The 18,918-nt window shown below is 44.7% G+C and overlaps 1 protein-coding gene across 1 annotated transcript; it reads left to right on the forward strand.

Moving 5' to 3' along the window:
* The first annotated feature begins 593 nt into the window (after positions 1-593).
* ENPP4 (ectonucleotide pyrophosphatase/phosphodiesterase 4) lies at positions 594-14,705 on the forward strand. Its single transcript, XM_075863836.1, has 4 exons — positions 594-722; positions 9,264-10,128; positions 11,104-11,277; positions 13,824-14,705. Exons 2-4 carry the CDS (start codon positions 9,291-9,293, stop codon positions 14,186-14,188), a joined length of 1,377 nt encoding a protein of 458 aa, XP_075719951.1. The 5' UTR covers positions 594-722; positions 9,264-9,290; the 3' UTR covers positions 14,189-14,705.
* Positions 14,706-18,918: the final 4,213 nt, after the last annotated feature.

Genomic DNA, 18,918 nt, shown 5'->3' on the forward strand with positions numbered 1-18,918 from the left:
CCTCGTAGGACTATATCAACGGAAAAATAAAGACGTTATTGCTTTTGGAAGGTGGGGAGGGAAAAACGAAAATGAAAATCTAAAAGTTGTTTACGACGGGAAGGGGTTAAAAAGTAGCGAAACATAAAAAAAAAATGTAAGTTTGGTATCGCCGTAATCGTATTGACTGGTAGAATAAAGTGAACGCACCGTTTTTACCGCACGGTGAACGCCTTAAAAACGAAACCTCTCAAAATATTGAGGAATCAGTTTTTTTTCCTATTCCACCCCACAAAGAAGGGGTTAAAGACATTTGGAACTCCACTCTTATATACTCACACAGTAAACGCCATATCAGACATTATTCTTATCTAATCAATATGCTATAATTTATGGGATAATCTGCATGGGTAAATCTACATCAGCTAGGAAGTGGTTAAATGACTTGCGCTTCTGTCACGACATGAGAGCGCTTGTGTCGCACTGACTATCACGGATGACACATTTCCTGGCAGCAGCTTATATAACCTGCCAATCAGGTAAAGGACACCGTGACGTCAACATCCCAATCACGTGTCCACAACACAACCCGCTGTCAATCGCATTTACGCTGACGTCATCTCTTTATAACCAATCAGATGAAGGATTTTGACAAGCGTCTCCTCCCTCCAAATGGAGGCTCCGCCCAGTGAGGTAGGCGGCAGCGGTGTGTGGAGCTGGTGGTCGGGGTCTGCGCGGTTTATGTGAGTATATATCAATGTGTACTGGAGCGGAGACCACCGCGTCACCTACCAGGTGCCCACAGCGGGTGTTTGTTCTTGTGTGCGTCAATAGGGAGAGTCGCTGGTGACGCACAGTGACGGGTGTAGCAGAGTTGTGTTTACTGGTTGATGTTACAGAGATCAAGTCTGATAGTCTGGCAGTTTGTTCCAGATCTGTAATATAATGTGGAGTTTGACAAGACCAGAAAGTATTTCCCATAATCCCCCTCTTCTCCCCCAAAAGTGCTCCCCGTATATGAATTGCGCGTCAGCCGAGTGGGATTATGTGTCTGCAAACACGGCGCTATAATTTATAGGATGCCCTAAATTCAAGGGGCCTGTCCTGTTGCATCGTAATATGACCGTCCGATAATCCGACACCTACACTATATGGACAAAAGTAATGGGACACACCTCTTGATCACCGAACTCCAGCGCGGTCCTGTAATTGGACGCCACCGGTGTAACCAGTCAGTTCCTGAAATGTCCTTCCTCCCAGTCTCCGATATTCCACCATCATCTGTGACTGATGTTATTGTAAAGTGGAAGGAACCGCAGCAACTAAGCCACGAAGTTCAGACCACGTAAAGTTAGGGTATGTGCACACGACAGCGCAAAACAGCTCCTGAATTTCAGATGTAATTGCTCGTACTCGCGTTTTTCGCGGCGTCTTTTACGAACGTAATTGGAGCTGTTTTTCAATCGAGTCAATGAAACACGGCTCCAATTACGTCCCAAGAAGTGTCCTGCACTTCTTTTGACGAGCCGTCTTTTTTTTTTACGCGCCGACTATTGGCAGCGACGCGTAAAATGACAGGTCGTCGGCACAGAACATTGGCAAACCCATTGAAAGTAATGGGCAGATGTTTGTCGGCGTATTGGAGCCGTTTTTTTCAGACGTAATTCGGGGTGTAAAACGCCCGAATTACGTCTGAAACTTGGTCGTGTGCACATACCCTAACAGAGCGGGGGCGCCGAGTGATGAGTATAGTGCAGAATAGTCGCCAACGCTCTGCTGACTCAATAACTGCAGAGTACAGACCTCCTCTGGTATTAACATCAGTACAAAAACTGCCTGGGAACTTCATGGCATGGGGGCCGAACAGCTGCATGCCAGCCTTACATCACCAAGCACAATGCCAAGCGTCAGATGGAGTGGTGTAAAGCCGCCAGCACTGGACTCTGGAGCAGTGGACACGTGTTCTGTGGAGTGACGCTTCTCTATCCTGCGGTCTGATGGATGAGTCGGGGTTTGGTGAATGCCAGGAGAACGTTACCCGCCTGACTGCATTGTGCCAGCTGTAAGGTTTGGTGGAGGAGGGGTAATGTTATGGGGGTGTTTTTCAGGGGTCACCCCCTTAGTTCCAGTGAAGAGAAATCTTAATGTTTCAACACACAAGACGTTTTGGACAATTGTAGCTTCCAAGGTTGTGGGAACAGTTTGGGGTTCAGCCTTTTCTGTTCCCCCATGGCTGTGCCCCAGTGCACAAGGTCCATAAAGACATGATTGGTTGGTTGGAGTGGTAGAACTTGACTGGCCGCCCAGAGTCCTGACCTCAACCCCATCCAACACCTTTGGGATGAACTAGAGATTACGAGCCCGGCCCCCTCCCCCAACATCAGTGTCTGACCTCACAAATGTTCGTCTGGATGAAGGGTCAAAGAAGAAAGTCCCCAGAAGAGTGGATTATGTTTTACTGCAAAGGGGAAACCAACTCCATATTAATTATGTCTCTGGGTTAAGAAAAGCCCCTGTAATGCGTAGGTGTCCCAATACTTTTGTCTGCTGGAGTCAGGTGATCAGTGCAGGGCACACGCTCGTCATTGTCACCTCTACTGACCCTTGGACTCTCAGGTGTCTTATCACTGGGACCACGTGCAGGGTGTTCAGGGGATCGCGTGGAGATAATGAATGAGGGAATTGTACTATAAGCGATTCTCTAATATCCGCCCATTCGTCAAATCACTTGAACCGGGGATTTAAAGTGAAACTCCTGTTTTTAACATCAAGTTACAATCTACATAAAATAACCAGTCACTTGGTAAATCCTTTGCTTTACCGGTCTCTCTCTTTTTGATCTTAAGTTACATGTTTTCTTCTCCAGTCATGTCCAAAGCTAAATTCAGAGTTCTGCTGGTTTCCTGTTACCAGAGAGCACTGCATTGTGGGAGCTCAGATGACATTGACACGGTTAGGGCTTCTCCACACGTAGCGGAATTGTGGACGGAAAATACGCAGCAGAATACAGTAGCAGCAAAGTGGGTGAGATCTAACAAATCTCATTCACACCCTGCGTAAAAATTCCGTCCCGAAATTGACCTGCGGTGCGTATTTTTCGAACCGCAGCGTGTCCGTTCCTGTTGCCGAAAGTGGAAAGAATTGCTGCGTTTTTCAGAGGCGATGTCACCATCTCCCGGCAAATTCCGCATCTGCAGTAAAAAACGCAGGGACGCGGGTTTTTTCCGCAGTGGCATGTCTGCTACTTTCAACGGAATTGCTGCAGAAATTCCATTACATGTGGACAAGCCCTTCGAGCGCAGCTGCTGGGTCACGTGTCTGAGGGTGGAGATAATCTATTGTCTGTTTCAACCAGCAGAGTTTTGAAAGCTGCTCTGGATGTGAATGGAGAAACCTGATATGACTCACAATTGATAGATAAAATGGTCATGTAAAGAATTTACAAAGCTCCTCAACTTCTGTGGTAGTGTTGAAAAGTGGAATTCTGCTTTAAAAATTGCAATAAGTTCCTCACAGGACCTTCTGTGATTACTGCAAGGCCCCCTCCCCCTCACTAGGCTGTCCCAGCGGGCCGCACCCGAGTCCACTCCACCTGCCAGTAGTCACAGCAAGTTGTCTATTGTGTACGTACCTCCTGCATTCTTCCTCAATTCCCTCTAATTCTTTTGCATTTACCATATGTGGGAGCCTGTAGTGTAGTCCAGAGCTGATTTTATAATTTTGCTCATTGTCGTTGGAAACCGTCAACAAGCTTGTAGTCAGACGCACCCCTAACATTTGAGCTTCTATAATGGGGGCAGTTCGCTTTTCCTACAGTCCTTTTGGGTAAAGAAAAAGTCAACAAATTCAAATCACCAGAGCAAGTCCTGTGCAGACACTGAACAAGCAGGGGGTGCTCAAATGTCAGATCTGAAGCTTGGAGAACTGTGACCCCCACACTGTATCAGATACCCCAGACAGGCTGTGTATGCTCCTCAAATTAGCCATGAATGTGGACACTTTTACCCTTTGAGTCAATCTGTAAATTATAATCTGTAATATAATGGGATGCAGTCCATAGTTTGCTGACGAGTTGCAGATTATTGAAATTACCAGCATATCCTGGCCATATGACGTGTCGTTTGTCGGAATATCCCTCCAAGTTATGTAACACTTTTTTTTTTTTTTTATTGGTTTATATCGTTATAATTCTCCCTCGAGAAACAAATTTAGTTTCAGAGCTTGGCTTAGTTAAAGAGGCTCTGTCACCAGATTCTCAAATCCCTATCTCCTATTGCATGTGATCGGCGCTGCAATGTAGGGAACAGTAACGGTTCTTTTTTTTTTTTTTTAAACGTTCATTTTTGGCCAAGTTATGAGCAATTTTATATATATGCAAATGAGCTTTGAAATGGACAACTGGGCGTGTTTACGTGTATGACGCTGACCAATCAGTGACCAGTCAGCGTCATACACTCCTCTCCATTCATTTACACAGCAGCGATCTGCAGCCACATACACAGAGATGAACGTTACTCAAGTGTCCTGATAATGAATACACATGAAATCCAGCCTGGACGTCATGTGTACTCAGAATCCTCACACTTCTGACTCTTTTCTGTGAGATTCCCGCAAGCCACTCGTAATCTCGCGAGATTACGGAGGTAAACGAGATTTCGTTTCCCTTGCTAGAAATCTCACAGAAAAGAGTCAAAAGTGTCAGGATTCTGAATACACATGACGTCCAGGTTGGATTTCATGTGTATTCATTATCAGGACACTTGATTAACGTTAATCTCTGTTTATATGGCTGCACATCGCTGCTGTGTAAATGAATGGAGAGGAGTGTATGATGCTGACTGGTCACTGATTGGTCAGCGTCATACACGTAAACACGCCCAGTTAAAAACACTATACACGCCCAGTTGGACATAACGGAAAAAAAACGCCCAGTTCTCCATTTCAAAGCTCATTTGCATATATATATAAAATAGCTCATAACGTGGCCAAAAATGAACGTTTAAAGAAAAAAAAGAAACGTTACTGTAATCTACATTGCAGCGCCGATCACATGCAATAGCAGACAGGGGTTTCAGAATCTGGTGACAGAGCCTCTTTAAGTGCTTTCTACACTTTGGAAACCCTTTTTTTTTTTTGGTACCTAAACTAAAGGGGAAAAAAAACGCTCGTCTTGATTAAAAATAATTTGATGTCAACAGCTTCTCTGCAGACCTATGTGTCGCCATGGTTACTGACCACAGACAAATCCTGTGTAGTCTGATCCTGCAGACCATACAAGGGTCAGATGGAATGAGTAACACGTGACTGCAGGATCAGACTACACCGGGTATGTGTAGTCTGTAACCATGGCGACACATAGGTCTGCACAGGAGCCGTATACTCAAATCAGGAGCCTTTTTTTTTTTTTTTTTAATCAGGACTGTGCGACGTTGCTCCATTTTATTATTATTTTTCTTCTTTGTTACAATAAAATAAACACATTTGCAAATGGTTTCTAGAAATGAAACCCTTGGCAGAATCCGATGTACAAAAAAAAATGACATTGATAGTTTGGATCAATGTCAACTACAAGGCCGAGCCACGTACATGGAGTTTTTACGGTAGCACATGAAGGCTCTACGACCTCTGCGTGCCGCTGTACGGGCTCCGTCGGGTGCGGTACATACAGAGAGATCCTCCGTTAGCAGCCCTGATTCTAGGGATAATACCTCCGTACACACAGCATCCGATGGTGCCCGTAACAATGTTTTTTCTTTAGAGATTCATACTGGTGGGATTCCATATAAAAATGGAGGCATATGGAGTTTCCCCAACTCAGCAGTTGTGTGGCACCATAATGCGGCCATGTGCATGATGTTACTGGTGGAGGATGCGGGCAGTCTCTGCTCATGTTGCACTCTTGGGAGATCTTGTTCTTCTTTGCTGTGAATCATGTTGCTTATAATTTCATTATCACCATGTAAATCGAGCTCATCATGTTCCCTGGGCCACTATGTAAATAGTCTCGCTGACGGGACTCCTTGTACAAGTTGTGTCTGTTCCTCTTACCTAAACCTGACCAAAAGTTGTAATCAGACGTGACTTAGGAAATCCGTAGCAGGAAGTGGTAGAACGGACAGTGAGGTAGATCAGTATCAATGTGACATTTAACGGTTAAATCCTATCTTTGTAATAGTTGGCACCATGTATATGCGTCATTGCCCTGTATTAGTTGGCATCTCATGGGGGGGGGGGTTATTGCTTTATGTCTTTTGGTGCCAGTTGTTGGCATCACTGTTTGTTTTTTTTTTTTTCTTTCTTTGTATAGCTGGAGATAGGTGTGTAGAATAACTCTTTGAACAGTTGCCACAAGATATACTATATGCAGCTTTGTAGCAGATGGTGCCAAATTTCTAGGGCACCACTTTCGAACAGTTGATGTCAGATGTGCGGGGGGTTGCTCTTGAAACACTTCTTGTGACAGAGGGGCCCCACTTCTGTCTAATGGTTTAGATGCTGCGTTCACTATTCACCGTGGCATCTAAGTGGTTAAACGGTCAGGATCAGAGTTAATAAAACACGGCAGACACCTGCTGCGTTTGGAGTGGGCTTAGCTTCGGTGCCCCTCCATACTTCCCCCTATTGTTAGGAAAGGGGTTAATAGGGTCCAGGTCGGGCTCAGTGCAGGCCAGTGAACTTTTTCCCATACCAAAGCCTTGCTTTTTGAAGAGGAGCATTGTCATGTGGAAACATGGTGCCAACTAGATCGAAGGTCACAATTTTATGGAATGTCATTGTATCCTGCAACTTTAAAGGGGTTGTCCAGGTTGGGGACTAGTTTTTTTTTATACTGATGTCCTATCCATGGGATAGGTCATCAGTATATGATCGGTGGGGATCCGACACCAGCACCCCACGCTGCTCGGCTGCTTCCGGTCGCGGGAAGCTATTCAGGGGTCGGTGCTGGAAGCAGAAGGCGCCGATCACAGTATAGTGGACGTGTTGGGTTACTGCAGCCTGGCCGCTATATTGAGCCATCTACTTCCGGCACGGACCACTGCATAGCTTCCGGCAGACGCAACGGCTGATCAGTGCGGGGTCCCGGTGTTGGACCACACCGATCATATACTGATCTATCCTATCAGTATAAAAAACATCCCCCAACCTGGACAACCCCTTTAAAATATCCCTCCACTGATTTGTAAGGAACACCTACGCTTATCCCTTAAAAAAGTGCCATCGACCAATAGTCCTCTTTCACCAAACTTTACACTTGGTACCACTGTAGTATCCATCAAACCCAGATATGTCCATCACATTGGCTGATAATGAAGCCTGACACCGCTGCTCCTGAATCCTAGGATGGTGTGAGTGATACTACTCAAGCCAACACGTGGTGACCACTGCACTGCGAAAATTAACCCAACCCGCGACAATACCAGTGGATCCATGGACTGTGTTGAACAGGAACCGACTAGTCTTCCCGCACAGGTCGTACTCGTGAATCCAATTTTTAGATCGGGTGTTTTGATTTTTTTTGGCCCCGTCCTCTAGGATTGGTGCATGTTTATAAGACGACTGGCGACTGTTGCCAACCGGTTGTCGGGCAGTTCTTAATGTTTTCACCGTACAGTCTGTGCTCTAAGGAGTTAATGCGGTGATCACGTTGACATAGCGTCGCGGCAGTAACCCAGTCAAACTGGAATTTCTCGTTCCAGTTGTAATTGGACTTTGTCTGTAACTCTCCAGTAGTGGATGAACTGGATTTGCCAGTCTTCACGGCTCTTTGGACTTGGCATAACCAGTTGGTAATCTGACACTAGAAGGTTGTTGCTTGCACTAATGCATTAATGTTTGTGGCAATGTCTTTCATGGTCCGACAGTTTGACACGGTCTCCTCCTGTATAGTTGCAAAGAGTGACCGTAGATCTCCTACAACAGTAGTCTGCAACCAGTGGCTTTCCAGCATTGGTGAAACTACAGCTCCCAGCATGCCTTGGCAACATGTGGCATGCTGGGGGATGTAGTTTTTAGCTGGATTAAATAAAAATAAAAATGTTAGATATTGGGACCATATATAAACTTTATACGTTGCGATACACCAGGCTTAAATTCAGTCAGTGACAGGAATGGGAGGGTCATCTCATAGTGATAGGTTGCCAGGATGCACTAAAGCAGGGAGGGGGCGAGAAGCCAAAACGTAGACTGTGCTAGACTGAGATATCAACCCCATTGGTGCAAACATGGCTGACCGGAAGGCCTCATCTAGAACATGGATTGACAAATCCCAGCAGCCAGGTACCTAATGGATTTAGGGAATTGCTGCTGGTGCCTAACTTTTCGGGTTGTTTTCTATTGGTGTCTATGGTAATCTTATTGCCTGGCCACTATATAATTTATACTGGCTCCCAGATTCCTACAGTATTTTGACCATCACTGATCTAGAATAAGTATGGACTCGGTGTGGCCTGAGCTTCTAGAATTATAAGATGGGCATCTAGAATGAATATCAAATGGGTATAAACTGGGCATCTATAATGAGCATGACATTAGTAGGAAATGGATGTCAAGAAAGAGTATGAGCTGAGCATCTGGAGGGAGTAAGGTCTGGGCATCTTGAATGGGTATGGTATGGACATCTAGAACGAGCATGATATGAGTATAAGATGAGCATCTAGAATGGGTATGGGCTGGGCATCTAGAATAAATATGTTAGCATTTAGAAGGGGTATAATACAGCCATAAGTTAGCCATCTAGAATGTATATTGGATAGGTATAAGCTGGGTATGCAGAATTAATATGAAACGGGTATGACCTGTGCATCTAGAATTAGGATGGAAAGGATATAAGTTGGGCATCTGGAATTAATATTAACTATGTATAACTGGTTATCCAGGCATGGCTTGGGCATCTAGAATGGGTATGGCTTTTAGAATGAATATAGAATGGGTATCAGTTGGAGAACTAGAATGAGTATTACATGGGTATCTGTCAGCTGGGCATCTGCAATGAATATTAGATATGTATAAGATGGAAATCTAGAATAAGTATAGAATAAATATGGCATCTAGAATGAGTATGGAATAGGTATAAGCTGGGTGTCTAGAATATATATTGAATGTGTATCATCTGGAATGGTTGTGAAATGGGCATTTAGACTAGGTATGGACTGGCTTTGAGCTGGACATCTAGAATGGGTACAGTATATTACAAGAAAGTGTGCATGGGGTCAATAGGTCTCTTAGCGGATTTTCCAATAGTCTTTTAAGCTTTAATATTATTGATTTTGTGGTTTCTTTTCCAGATAATCCCCTCTGGAAGAACATCCAAGATGTCCTCATTGGCATTCGTGCTCACCCTGTTGCATGGAATAATTCTGTGCTCGGGAGAATCCTCTGCTGACGGTTCTTTCCCCCGGTTAATCCTTGTTTCTTTTGATGGCTTCAGAGCGGACTATTTATTAAACTACACATTGCCCAATCTCCAGGAGTTAATCAATGATGGCGTCCTAGTGAGAGAAGTCAAAAACGTCTTCATCACAAAGACCTTCCCTAATCATTATTCCATAGTGACTGGTCTGTATGCCGAGAGCCACGGGATTGTAGCCAACTCAATGTATGACAAGAACACTAACCTGACCTTCAATCTGGCCAACTCAAGCTTGAAGTCCAACCCAGTGTGGTGGAACGAAGCTACCCCTATCTGGGTGACGAACCAACGTGCAGGGAGAAGAAGCGGGTCTGCCATGTGGCCAGGGACGGACGTACGTATCCAGAACATCACCCTAATCGACTCTCTTCCCTACAAGCCCTCAGTGACTTTTAAAGAACGGGTAGATAACATCACCTCGTGGTTCACCAGGGCTAATGACCCAATCAACTTTGCAACGTTGTACTTTGAAGAACCCGACAAGACCGGGCACCGCTCTGGACCCGAAGACCACGAAAGCATGGCTGCAGTGTTGAACGTCGTGGACAAAAACATAGGATACTTGGTGGCCAAGCTTAAAGAGTTAAACCTTTGGGATACAGTCAATGTAATAATCACTAGTGACCATGGAATGGCCCAATGCTCGAAGGATAGAGTTATTGCGTTGGACAATTGCATTGGTCGTGGAAACTACACATTGGTGGATTCAACTCCAGTCGCAGCGATATTGCCCCTTCAAGGTGTGTGTTATAGGAACACTGGGTCATGTAATAATGTCTTGTCCAATAAAGGGCAATTGACTCGAAGTGGCCCCTATAATCTCCTCCACTACTTTCTCCATTCTTGTGCTTATTTATTTTAGTGGATGGCAACCCCATAACACTATAGGATTGTTAATGCAGCAGAGTTGAGTGACATCATGATGTATTAGTGGTTTCCAAGGAGGAGATTTACTAAATACTCTACAATGGAAAGTGGAGCAGTTGACCATAGCAACCAATCAGATTTCACCTTTTTAGAGGCCATTTTGAAAATGAAGAAGGCAACCAATTGGTGGTTTTGGGCAACTCATCAGTCTGTCAGTAAGGATGCGTGCAAAGAGCCGAAACTGCCGCTCACCTATTCCCTACGATTTTGTGTTACGGACCCGTTGGCATTCTGTATGCTGCCATATGGAGCTTCAGTCAGGCACCATATTCGCCACCAAAAGCAATGCCTCTAGGGGATACTACAGCTGTAACATGACACGTGATGGAACATGTCATGACATTTTTATTGAATTTTTTTTTATTCCATAGGAGTGTGCGCGAGAAACCTCGTACAGAGGCGCAGTATAGGTTTATAGCATGTCTAAAATACGAATGAGGTTGTCAGATATAGCAGAGCTGAGTTTGACAAGTCTCATTGTGACTTAATTACATAGGACTGCAGATAAACCGACTGCGTTACTTTTGCTAAGGTGTCACGACGCCAGAAACAATTCAGCCCCAAAGGCTCGGTCTTCTTTAGGTCATTCAGGCATAGAGCCGTTCAATATATGATGCAGCAGGAAACCGGGTGGCTCACCTGGTAGTTGCCGGGGGACTTGTACAGTAGAAAGTGGACAACCCTTTTAAATGTCATTCAGCTCTGCTACATCTGTGTTGTGTCTATATTTCGAGTTTAGTGCAGGTATATTACTATACTAATATTTTTTTTTCTCGATTTTTACCTAGATACAAAACTAGTTTACAACCTGCTGAAAAACTGCAGTGATCACGTGAAGGTCTACCTAAAAGAAGACATCCCAGATGACTATCACTACCGACAGAACAGCCGCATCCAGCCCATAATCCTGGTGGCTGACGAGGGGTGGACTATAGTGCAGAACGCGTCTTCCCATGTAGACCGTAAGACGTCACCTGTGTATTGTATTTATTTGTTGGTCAGCTGCTGTAGTGTTGACGGTTTTTAGTCTCTTCTTATTTGGCTTATAGACGGCGCTAAATTATACACAACCCCCGGCGGACCTGTCAGGTCAAAAAAATGCTGCTCTATCTGCGGCAGGACTGAGCTAACAACGTCCCCATAGTGACTAAAAAATCGCCTCCAGCCATTGAATGCGTCCACTTGATGCCGAATGCGTGTTCGAGGCTCCTGAATGGCGGCTTGTGGCTACCAAAAAGCACTTATCTGACCACCCTTATCTCTTTACCCTTAGAGGAGCATTCCCCTATGCTCAGTGTCGCCCCCTGCTGCGCAGTGTAGGAGCTGATAAAAGGAGTGGGGGGAAGGAAAGAGATAACCGCTCTGGGCACAGCTTTGTATTACATAAGTCAGTGGTTTGAAAACGTCTTCGGGACAGAAAACCCCCTAAAAATCAACTAGAGACCCCACTGTGAACCCTACATTGTTCTCCATATCTACAGCACTGCACCGGAAAGCTGCGGTTGTGCCATCCATGTGCTGCAATCTGCCACCCTGGCCAGGTGACGTGCCATCAGTATACACGACACGTAAACACTGAGCAGAAGGCATGGATGGTACAAAGTTTTTACAGACGTGTTCCCCGCTCCTTTGCATAGGCCACACCCCCCAAAACTAATGCCCAATAGTGCACAGAACCCAAAATAAATCCATACCCCACATCCAAATACACAGCAGCACTTCGGCCCCTTTCTGTGTTTTCCCTCTACATTTAACATATTCGTCAGGAAAGCTCCCGGCTCACAGGTCAAACGTACCCATAGACTCCCGTTCTACCGACCGAGGCCAAAAGAGTGTCCTTTTGACCTTGGTCAGGCGGTTAACGTTGGGTATGCGGTTTTTGCTGGATAGGATATTGCGCTATTCTATCCAGAGGCATCCAGCAAGAAAACGTAGACCGCGTGGTATACGTTGTCTTTAAACATAGGCTATAAATAACGGATGTCACTGAACCGTATATGTCACAGGCGTTCATTTAACGTATATACGTCATGGGCATAGCATTTTGTGACGTATCTATTAAACGGGTGCCTGACATTGGCATCCCTCACCCATAGGCTATATTGGTATGGGTCTAATGAAAAGGCTCATAAGTGTTCATGATGTATTCGGTAAACCAGGTCTTGGGTTGGGCAGTGGGGTCCATGGCCTGAGCGTACTGTCACGATCTGTGGTTGTGTGGACCCACTGGGCCGCAGCGGGATAGCAGCGGGCCAAACAGTGTACCAAGTCAATATATATATAATTTGTCCAAGCAGAAGGGTACCTGTGATAGTCCAGCTGGGAATACCAGTGTAGCCTACGGGTGACAGATGCTACTGTTAGGCATCTGTCTCAGCCTCCATTTAACGTATAGGTCGGGGTATACGTCAAACGAACCCCATAAAATACAGTGTGAAACCTGCTCATGCTGGAGGGGAGGCTGCTGCAGGGTCGGGATGAAGCTGCGCAGCCGCCATTGCCAATATCCAGTTTGGGGAACACTCACATAAGGTTGTCGCTTAGCGTATGTTCACACAGGTCGGATACGCTGCGTAAAAGTACACCGCGTATCTGACCTAGAACCTGCGGGGAATTCTGTTTGATAGACATCACCGAATTGTGGTGCAGATTTACGGCCGGAATTGCCGCTGCAGAAAACAAAATTAAAAAAAAGCCAATACTTACCTTAGCGATGCGTTCCTAATATAAATTGTGTCAAAAATCGGAACGCATTTGTTCCTATTGCCCCCCCCCCCCCACCCCCGGAAGTTTTGCTTTTCATTCTAGTGTTTTTTTTACTTGGACACACGAGCGTTCTTATGCAGAAAGACCTGTGTTTATACCTCACGGAGTATCGACGCGGGTCTGTCATTGAAGCATAAGCAGAGAATGAACGGCTCTGGCATTGAGGGGGCTGTGGACCAATAGGATGCCTCAAACCCAGGACTTCTGACGTAGACCCGGGTTTGAGGCATCCTATTAGTCCACAGCCTCCTCAATGCCCGACACTCATTCTTTGGTTTGGTTCTTCAATTCCCGCCCCATTTTGTTTGTGTCCTTTCAGATTACTCCGTACTCGTGCACTGCCCATAGCAATTGTGCCTCCCTGGAAAACCCCTTTAAAAAACGGTTGCACCGGATCCGTCACCAGTGAAATCAATGGTGATGTAAGCGGAAACCTATGGGTGCCCCTGACGGAAAGCTCAGGCGGAACCCATGACCAGAGTCCCGACGGAGATGTGAACGAAGCCTAAGTTGACGTGCTGCGGTTTAACAATGCGCCGCGGTTTAATTTATTTTCCCGCAGCGTCTGGACGACATTTGTTCAAATCCCGTCCACTCTGCTGTTACGATTCGGATTTTCGGCGATAAAGTCTGTTGTGGAAAATCTGCAGCTAATCCGTCATGCGTGCACATACCGTAACAGTGTGTTTCGACTTTGTCCTAAGATACGCGGTAGAATGACTTGGTTATTATTTTCTTTTAGTGGGAAATCACGGCTACGACAACGGTGTACCCAGCATGCATCCTTTCCTGGCCGCTCACGGGCCGGCATTTCACCAGAACTACAAGATGAACACCATAAACAGCGTAGACATCTATCCTATGATGTGCCACATTCTCGGCTTAAAAGCAGAACCCAACAACGGAACGCTGTCCAACACCAAGTGCTTATTGGCCGACCAGTGGTGCATCCAGATCCCGGAAGCCATTGGCATAGTCATGGGCGGCATCCTGGTACTCGCCACTGTATCGTGTTTAATAATAATGGTTCTGAAGAAGAAGATGCCCTCCCCCCGTCAGTTTACACGGCTGCAGTTCCAGGATGATGACGATCCTTTGATTGGTTGAAGTTCATTAGTGACTAAACGTGGTACTGCTGATTTAACCCTTTAAATGTTTAACCTATTATAAACATGCCATTGGGTGAAGCGCCAAATTCATACTGCTCCTGGGTTGGGTGGAGCTTAAACGGTCATTTCCATGTTGGGCATTTATGGCATATTCATAGGCTATGCCATAAATGCCTGATCGCTGCGAGTGCCACCCCTGGGAACAGCGGTCTAGTGACCTTCATTTGCTGTTTCATGTCGCTGCTTTCTTCATAAAAATAATTAGAAAGTTGGAAATGCCTTAAATGTTAAAGATTGGAATACCCCTTTAAATAGGCCCCTCCCCTTCCCTATAAACTTTTATGTGTGGAATGAGCCATGACCCCTATGGGTAACATTTTGAGTTATATATTTGTATTAATTTTTTTGGCCCAGGGTCTGAGACCCAGTTTCCTACTCTATACTGTAGTGGGGGTTATAGAAACGCATGGTTTCCCCCACAATAGGTGCATGATTAAAGGCATTTTCCCTCCTAATTACTTTTATCACATATCCAATGTTAGATTAATAGGGGTATGATCGCCGAGACCCCAAAGATCACAATGGATAGGCATTTAAATTATTTATGGGAGAAACCCTTTAAAGAGTCCATTTTCTGAACACCACGTTACTTACTGGTTATATATAGATGTAATCCACACAAAGTTGAGTAACTTTGCAAAAACATTGAATTATTTATCTTGAGTTACAACCTGTATTTTTGTCAGGAGCTGCATTCATAGTTCTGGTTTCTATTGGAGACTGTCAACAAGCTTGTAGACAGACACTCCCCTCCCCCCCCCCCCCATCACCACTACCCACCACTAGCATAGCTGCACTCTTATAATGCATTTTGCCCTATATCGGGTAAGTATTCACTCTCTCTGGTGTAAAGGTGACCCTTCCCAGAGTGCAAATCACCAGAAAAGGCTATGTGCAGACATTGAACAAGCAGGGAATGCTTGGAGACTATAGCTCTGAACCGCAAAAAATAGTGAGTGCAGCTCTGGAGTATAATACAGGATGTAACTCAGGATCAGTATAGGATAAGTAATGTAATATATGTACAGGGTGGGCCATTTATATGGATACACCTAAATAAAATGTGAATGGTTGGTGATATTAACTTCCTGTTTGTGGCACATTAGTATATGGGAGGGGGGAAACTTTTCAAGCTGGGTGTTGACCATGGCGGCCATTTTGAAGTCGGCCATTTTGTATCCAACTTTAGTTTTTTCAATGGGAAGAGGGTCATGTGACACATCAAAGTTATCGAGAATTTCACAAGAAAAACAATGGTGTGCTTGGTTTTAACGTTACTTTATTCTTTCATGAGTTATTTACAAGTTTCTGACCACTCATAAAATGTGTTCAAAGTGCTGCCCATTGTGTTGGATCAATGCAACCCTCTTCTCCCACTCTTCACACACTGATCGCAACACCGCAGAAGAAATGCCTCCCGATCTGACCCCCTTAGACTTTTATCTTTGGGGTCATCTGAAGGCAATTGTCTATGCTGTGAAGATACAAGATGTGCAGCAACTGAAACTACGGATACTGGAAGCCTGTGCTAGCATTTCTTCTGCGGTGTTGCTATCAGTGTGTGAAGAGTGGGAGAAGAGGGTTGCATTGACAATCCAACACAATGGGCAGCACTTTGAACACATTTTATAAGTGGTCAGAAACTTGTAAATAACTCATGAAAGAATAAAGTAACGTTAAAACCAAGCACACCATTGTTTTTCTTGTGAAATTCTCGATAACTTTGATGTGTCACATGACCCTCTTCCCATTGAAAAAACTAAAGTTGGATACAAAATGGCCGACTTCAAAATGGCCGCCATGGTCAACACCCAGCTTGAAAAGTTTCCCCCCTCCCATATACTAATGTGCCACAAACAGGAAGTTAATATCACCAACCATTCCCATTTTATTTAGGTGTATCCATATAAATGGCACACCCTGTATACAGTGACTCCACCAGCAGAATAGTGAGTGCAGCTCTGGAGTATAATACAGATGTAACTCAGGATCAGGACAAGATAAGTCATATATTTACAAATTCACTCCACTTTTTATGTATGCTGCAAAATCTCTTGCAATGAAGGATCTGGCACATCCATCAACGACCTATTAATTTAAATTAACCGTTTAATGCTTCATTTTCCTGGTAATGCCGCTGAATTGACTTTCTGATTTACTCCTAATGAGACTATAACTGATCACTAGCTAAGGAACACGCTATGATCAGCTTGGCTCTGGGAAGTAACAGCGCCCTCTGGTTCGTCTTCAGTAGGACATTCTAGAGATGCTGTGATATAAAAGGAGTCTGTCCTGGTCATAAATTCTCTATAACCACTTCCCGCCCTGTGCGTGCAGGCGTGAGGTCGTAAACCTGATCGCTTGGTGCAGGGTTAAGGAGCTGCTCCATCAGCAGCGGGTGTCAGCTGTAACAAAGCTGACACCCTGCTGCAATGACTGGAATTGGAGCCAACGCAAATCCCAGATGTTTAACCCTGTAGATGCCGCAGTCAACCGCGACTGTCATCTAAGCAGTTTGACAGGGAGGTGGCTCCCTCTGTTAGCCTATCTGCGTCCCTGCAATGTGATTATGGGGGGTGATGGGTTTCTATGGCATTTGGGTGCCTAACAAAAAGCCCCCAGGTCTGCTATCTTTGAACTCCTGTTAGGCCCTGCCCTGATACCAAAATTGGTCTTGTCGCATTGGTAACAACCTGTACTATAAAATGATGTTATTTATTCTGCACAGCGAACGCCGTAGAAAAAAGAACCGTAAGCCACGCCAGAATTACTGTTCTTACATCATCTCGCCTCCCACAAAAGGAATAAAAAGTGATCAAAAAAAGTCGTATGTACCCCAAAGGGCTACCAATAAAAACGTCAGGTCGTCCTGCAGAAAAAAATACCTGCTGATGGAAAAATAAAAATCTTCTAGGACTTTGAATGCAGCGACACAATTATTATTTTTTTTTTGTGTTTTATTGTGCAAAATTAGTATAAAAAAACCAAAACCCTATATAAATTCGATCTCGACGTTACAAAACCCGAAAAACTGTTGAAAATGAAGTTGTTTTTTATTTTCCTACCCCTCCCCCTAAAAAGAAAAAACATTAGATTATATGAACGACCAAAAATAATAAAAAGCTATGCGACGAAAAACGCTGCGTCCTGAAGGCCAAAATAGGCTCCGTCCCGCAGGGGTTAAAGAGGAAGCCCTGTAGAGCCGGTACTGGACTCGAGGTGCGTGTTTGCATGGAAGCCAGCAACATTACATACCGTTTCTCGCTTACACGTTCATTCCCGACGCGATTGGGAGGCGTTAAAATCCACCCGTACGAGTTCTCCTGCTGGCAAAATGAAGTATTAAATGGCGTCCATTCAAATCAATTGGCCGTCCGTATAATGCATACGCGAGTATATGGAGCGGCGTTGTCTGAAGCCGACAACCACTTAAAATATTAGAACTGTTTTGTAAAATTGACATTTTTGTCCTCATCCCATGAAATTGTTTGAGATTTATAAAGTGCCTTTTATATGCGGCAGCCACTAAACCGCCTACAAACTGGGGGGGGGGGGGGCACAAACTACTTTCTATTGAGGGAAAAGCGGAGAGATCAACAGGGGGAGGAAGTTTAGATCAGTGGTCGGCAGCCACAGGCCATGCTGAGAGTTGTAGGTTGGCGACAACCAGGTGAAGAGATAAAGCTGCCCGTGCCCCCAATCAAAGCTGCAGATTCTCTACCGTAAATTGTCTTGCGTTTTATAAAGTTTGTGCCCCCTTTTCCTAGTAAAGCCGTCTACTGTATAACATTTAGTTTAGTTTTCATATTTAATCTGCGCTAGACTGTTCATAGCGAAAAACTTCTTGATGTTTACTCTTACTATATGTATGTTCTGTCTGTATGCAGTATGTACAGCGCCCGTAGAATATTACCGTCACTTATACGGATGATCGATGAGATCGGACCGTATAGAGGCAGCTTTTGTACAAGGAAGGTTTTACACATTGGATTATATCACCACTCCCAGCATGCTCTGCTAGTCTTATAATGGAAATTTTTTTTTACATTTACCGTATTTACTCTGAAATAGTCTCTCCTCCCTCTTCCGATGTCTCGTTCATCCATGTTGTTAAGATCTTGTGGATTATAGATTGTCTTAGCACCATGGTCTGCAACCTGTAACTCTTAAAGGTGTATTCCAGGCAAAGAAGCCTAGAGAGCTCTGCCTGTCATGTCCATTACTAGATTATTCCCACAGCGATTCTCTGTAGTCCTGCTCCACCTCCTGGTCCTTTTAATCCCTTCTCCCTGTACAGATCGCTCCTTCCTTTATTCCTTGTACTGCCTGGTACAGCACCTGCAGGTACAGTATCCTGCTTCCACCCGCAGAACTTCATTAACCCGTTTGCGAGAGATGTATTCTCTAACTTTGTATCAAAGAGGGACAGTAAGTGAGTAATGATGTGCTGTATGTTACATTACAGCTTAGGCAGGGTTAGAAACAGGCAGACAAGCTGACCCTCCTACAGGTAGAGAAAAGCAACTGCAGCTTCCAGCATCAACAGGACTATACAAAGTATAGATAAGTGCTTATATAGTAAAGAGAGGCAATCTTTTATATATTATTGGTGAGGACATGCCATTTCTTTCCAGAAATCTTATCATTGGACTTGTGCCTTAAATGAAG

The sequence above is a fragment of the Rhinoderma darwinii genome, chromosome 4 (assembly GCF_050947455.1).
Source record: "Rhinoderma darwinii isolate aRhiDar2 chromosome 4, aRhiDar2.hap1, whole genome shotgun sequence".
Taxonomy (NCBI): Eukaryota; Metazoa; Chordata; class Amphibia; order Anura; family Rhinodermatidae; genus Rhinoderma; species Rhinoderma darwinii.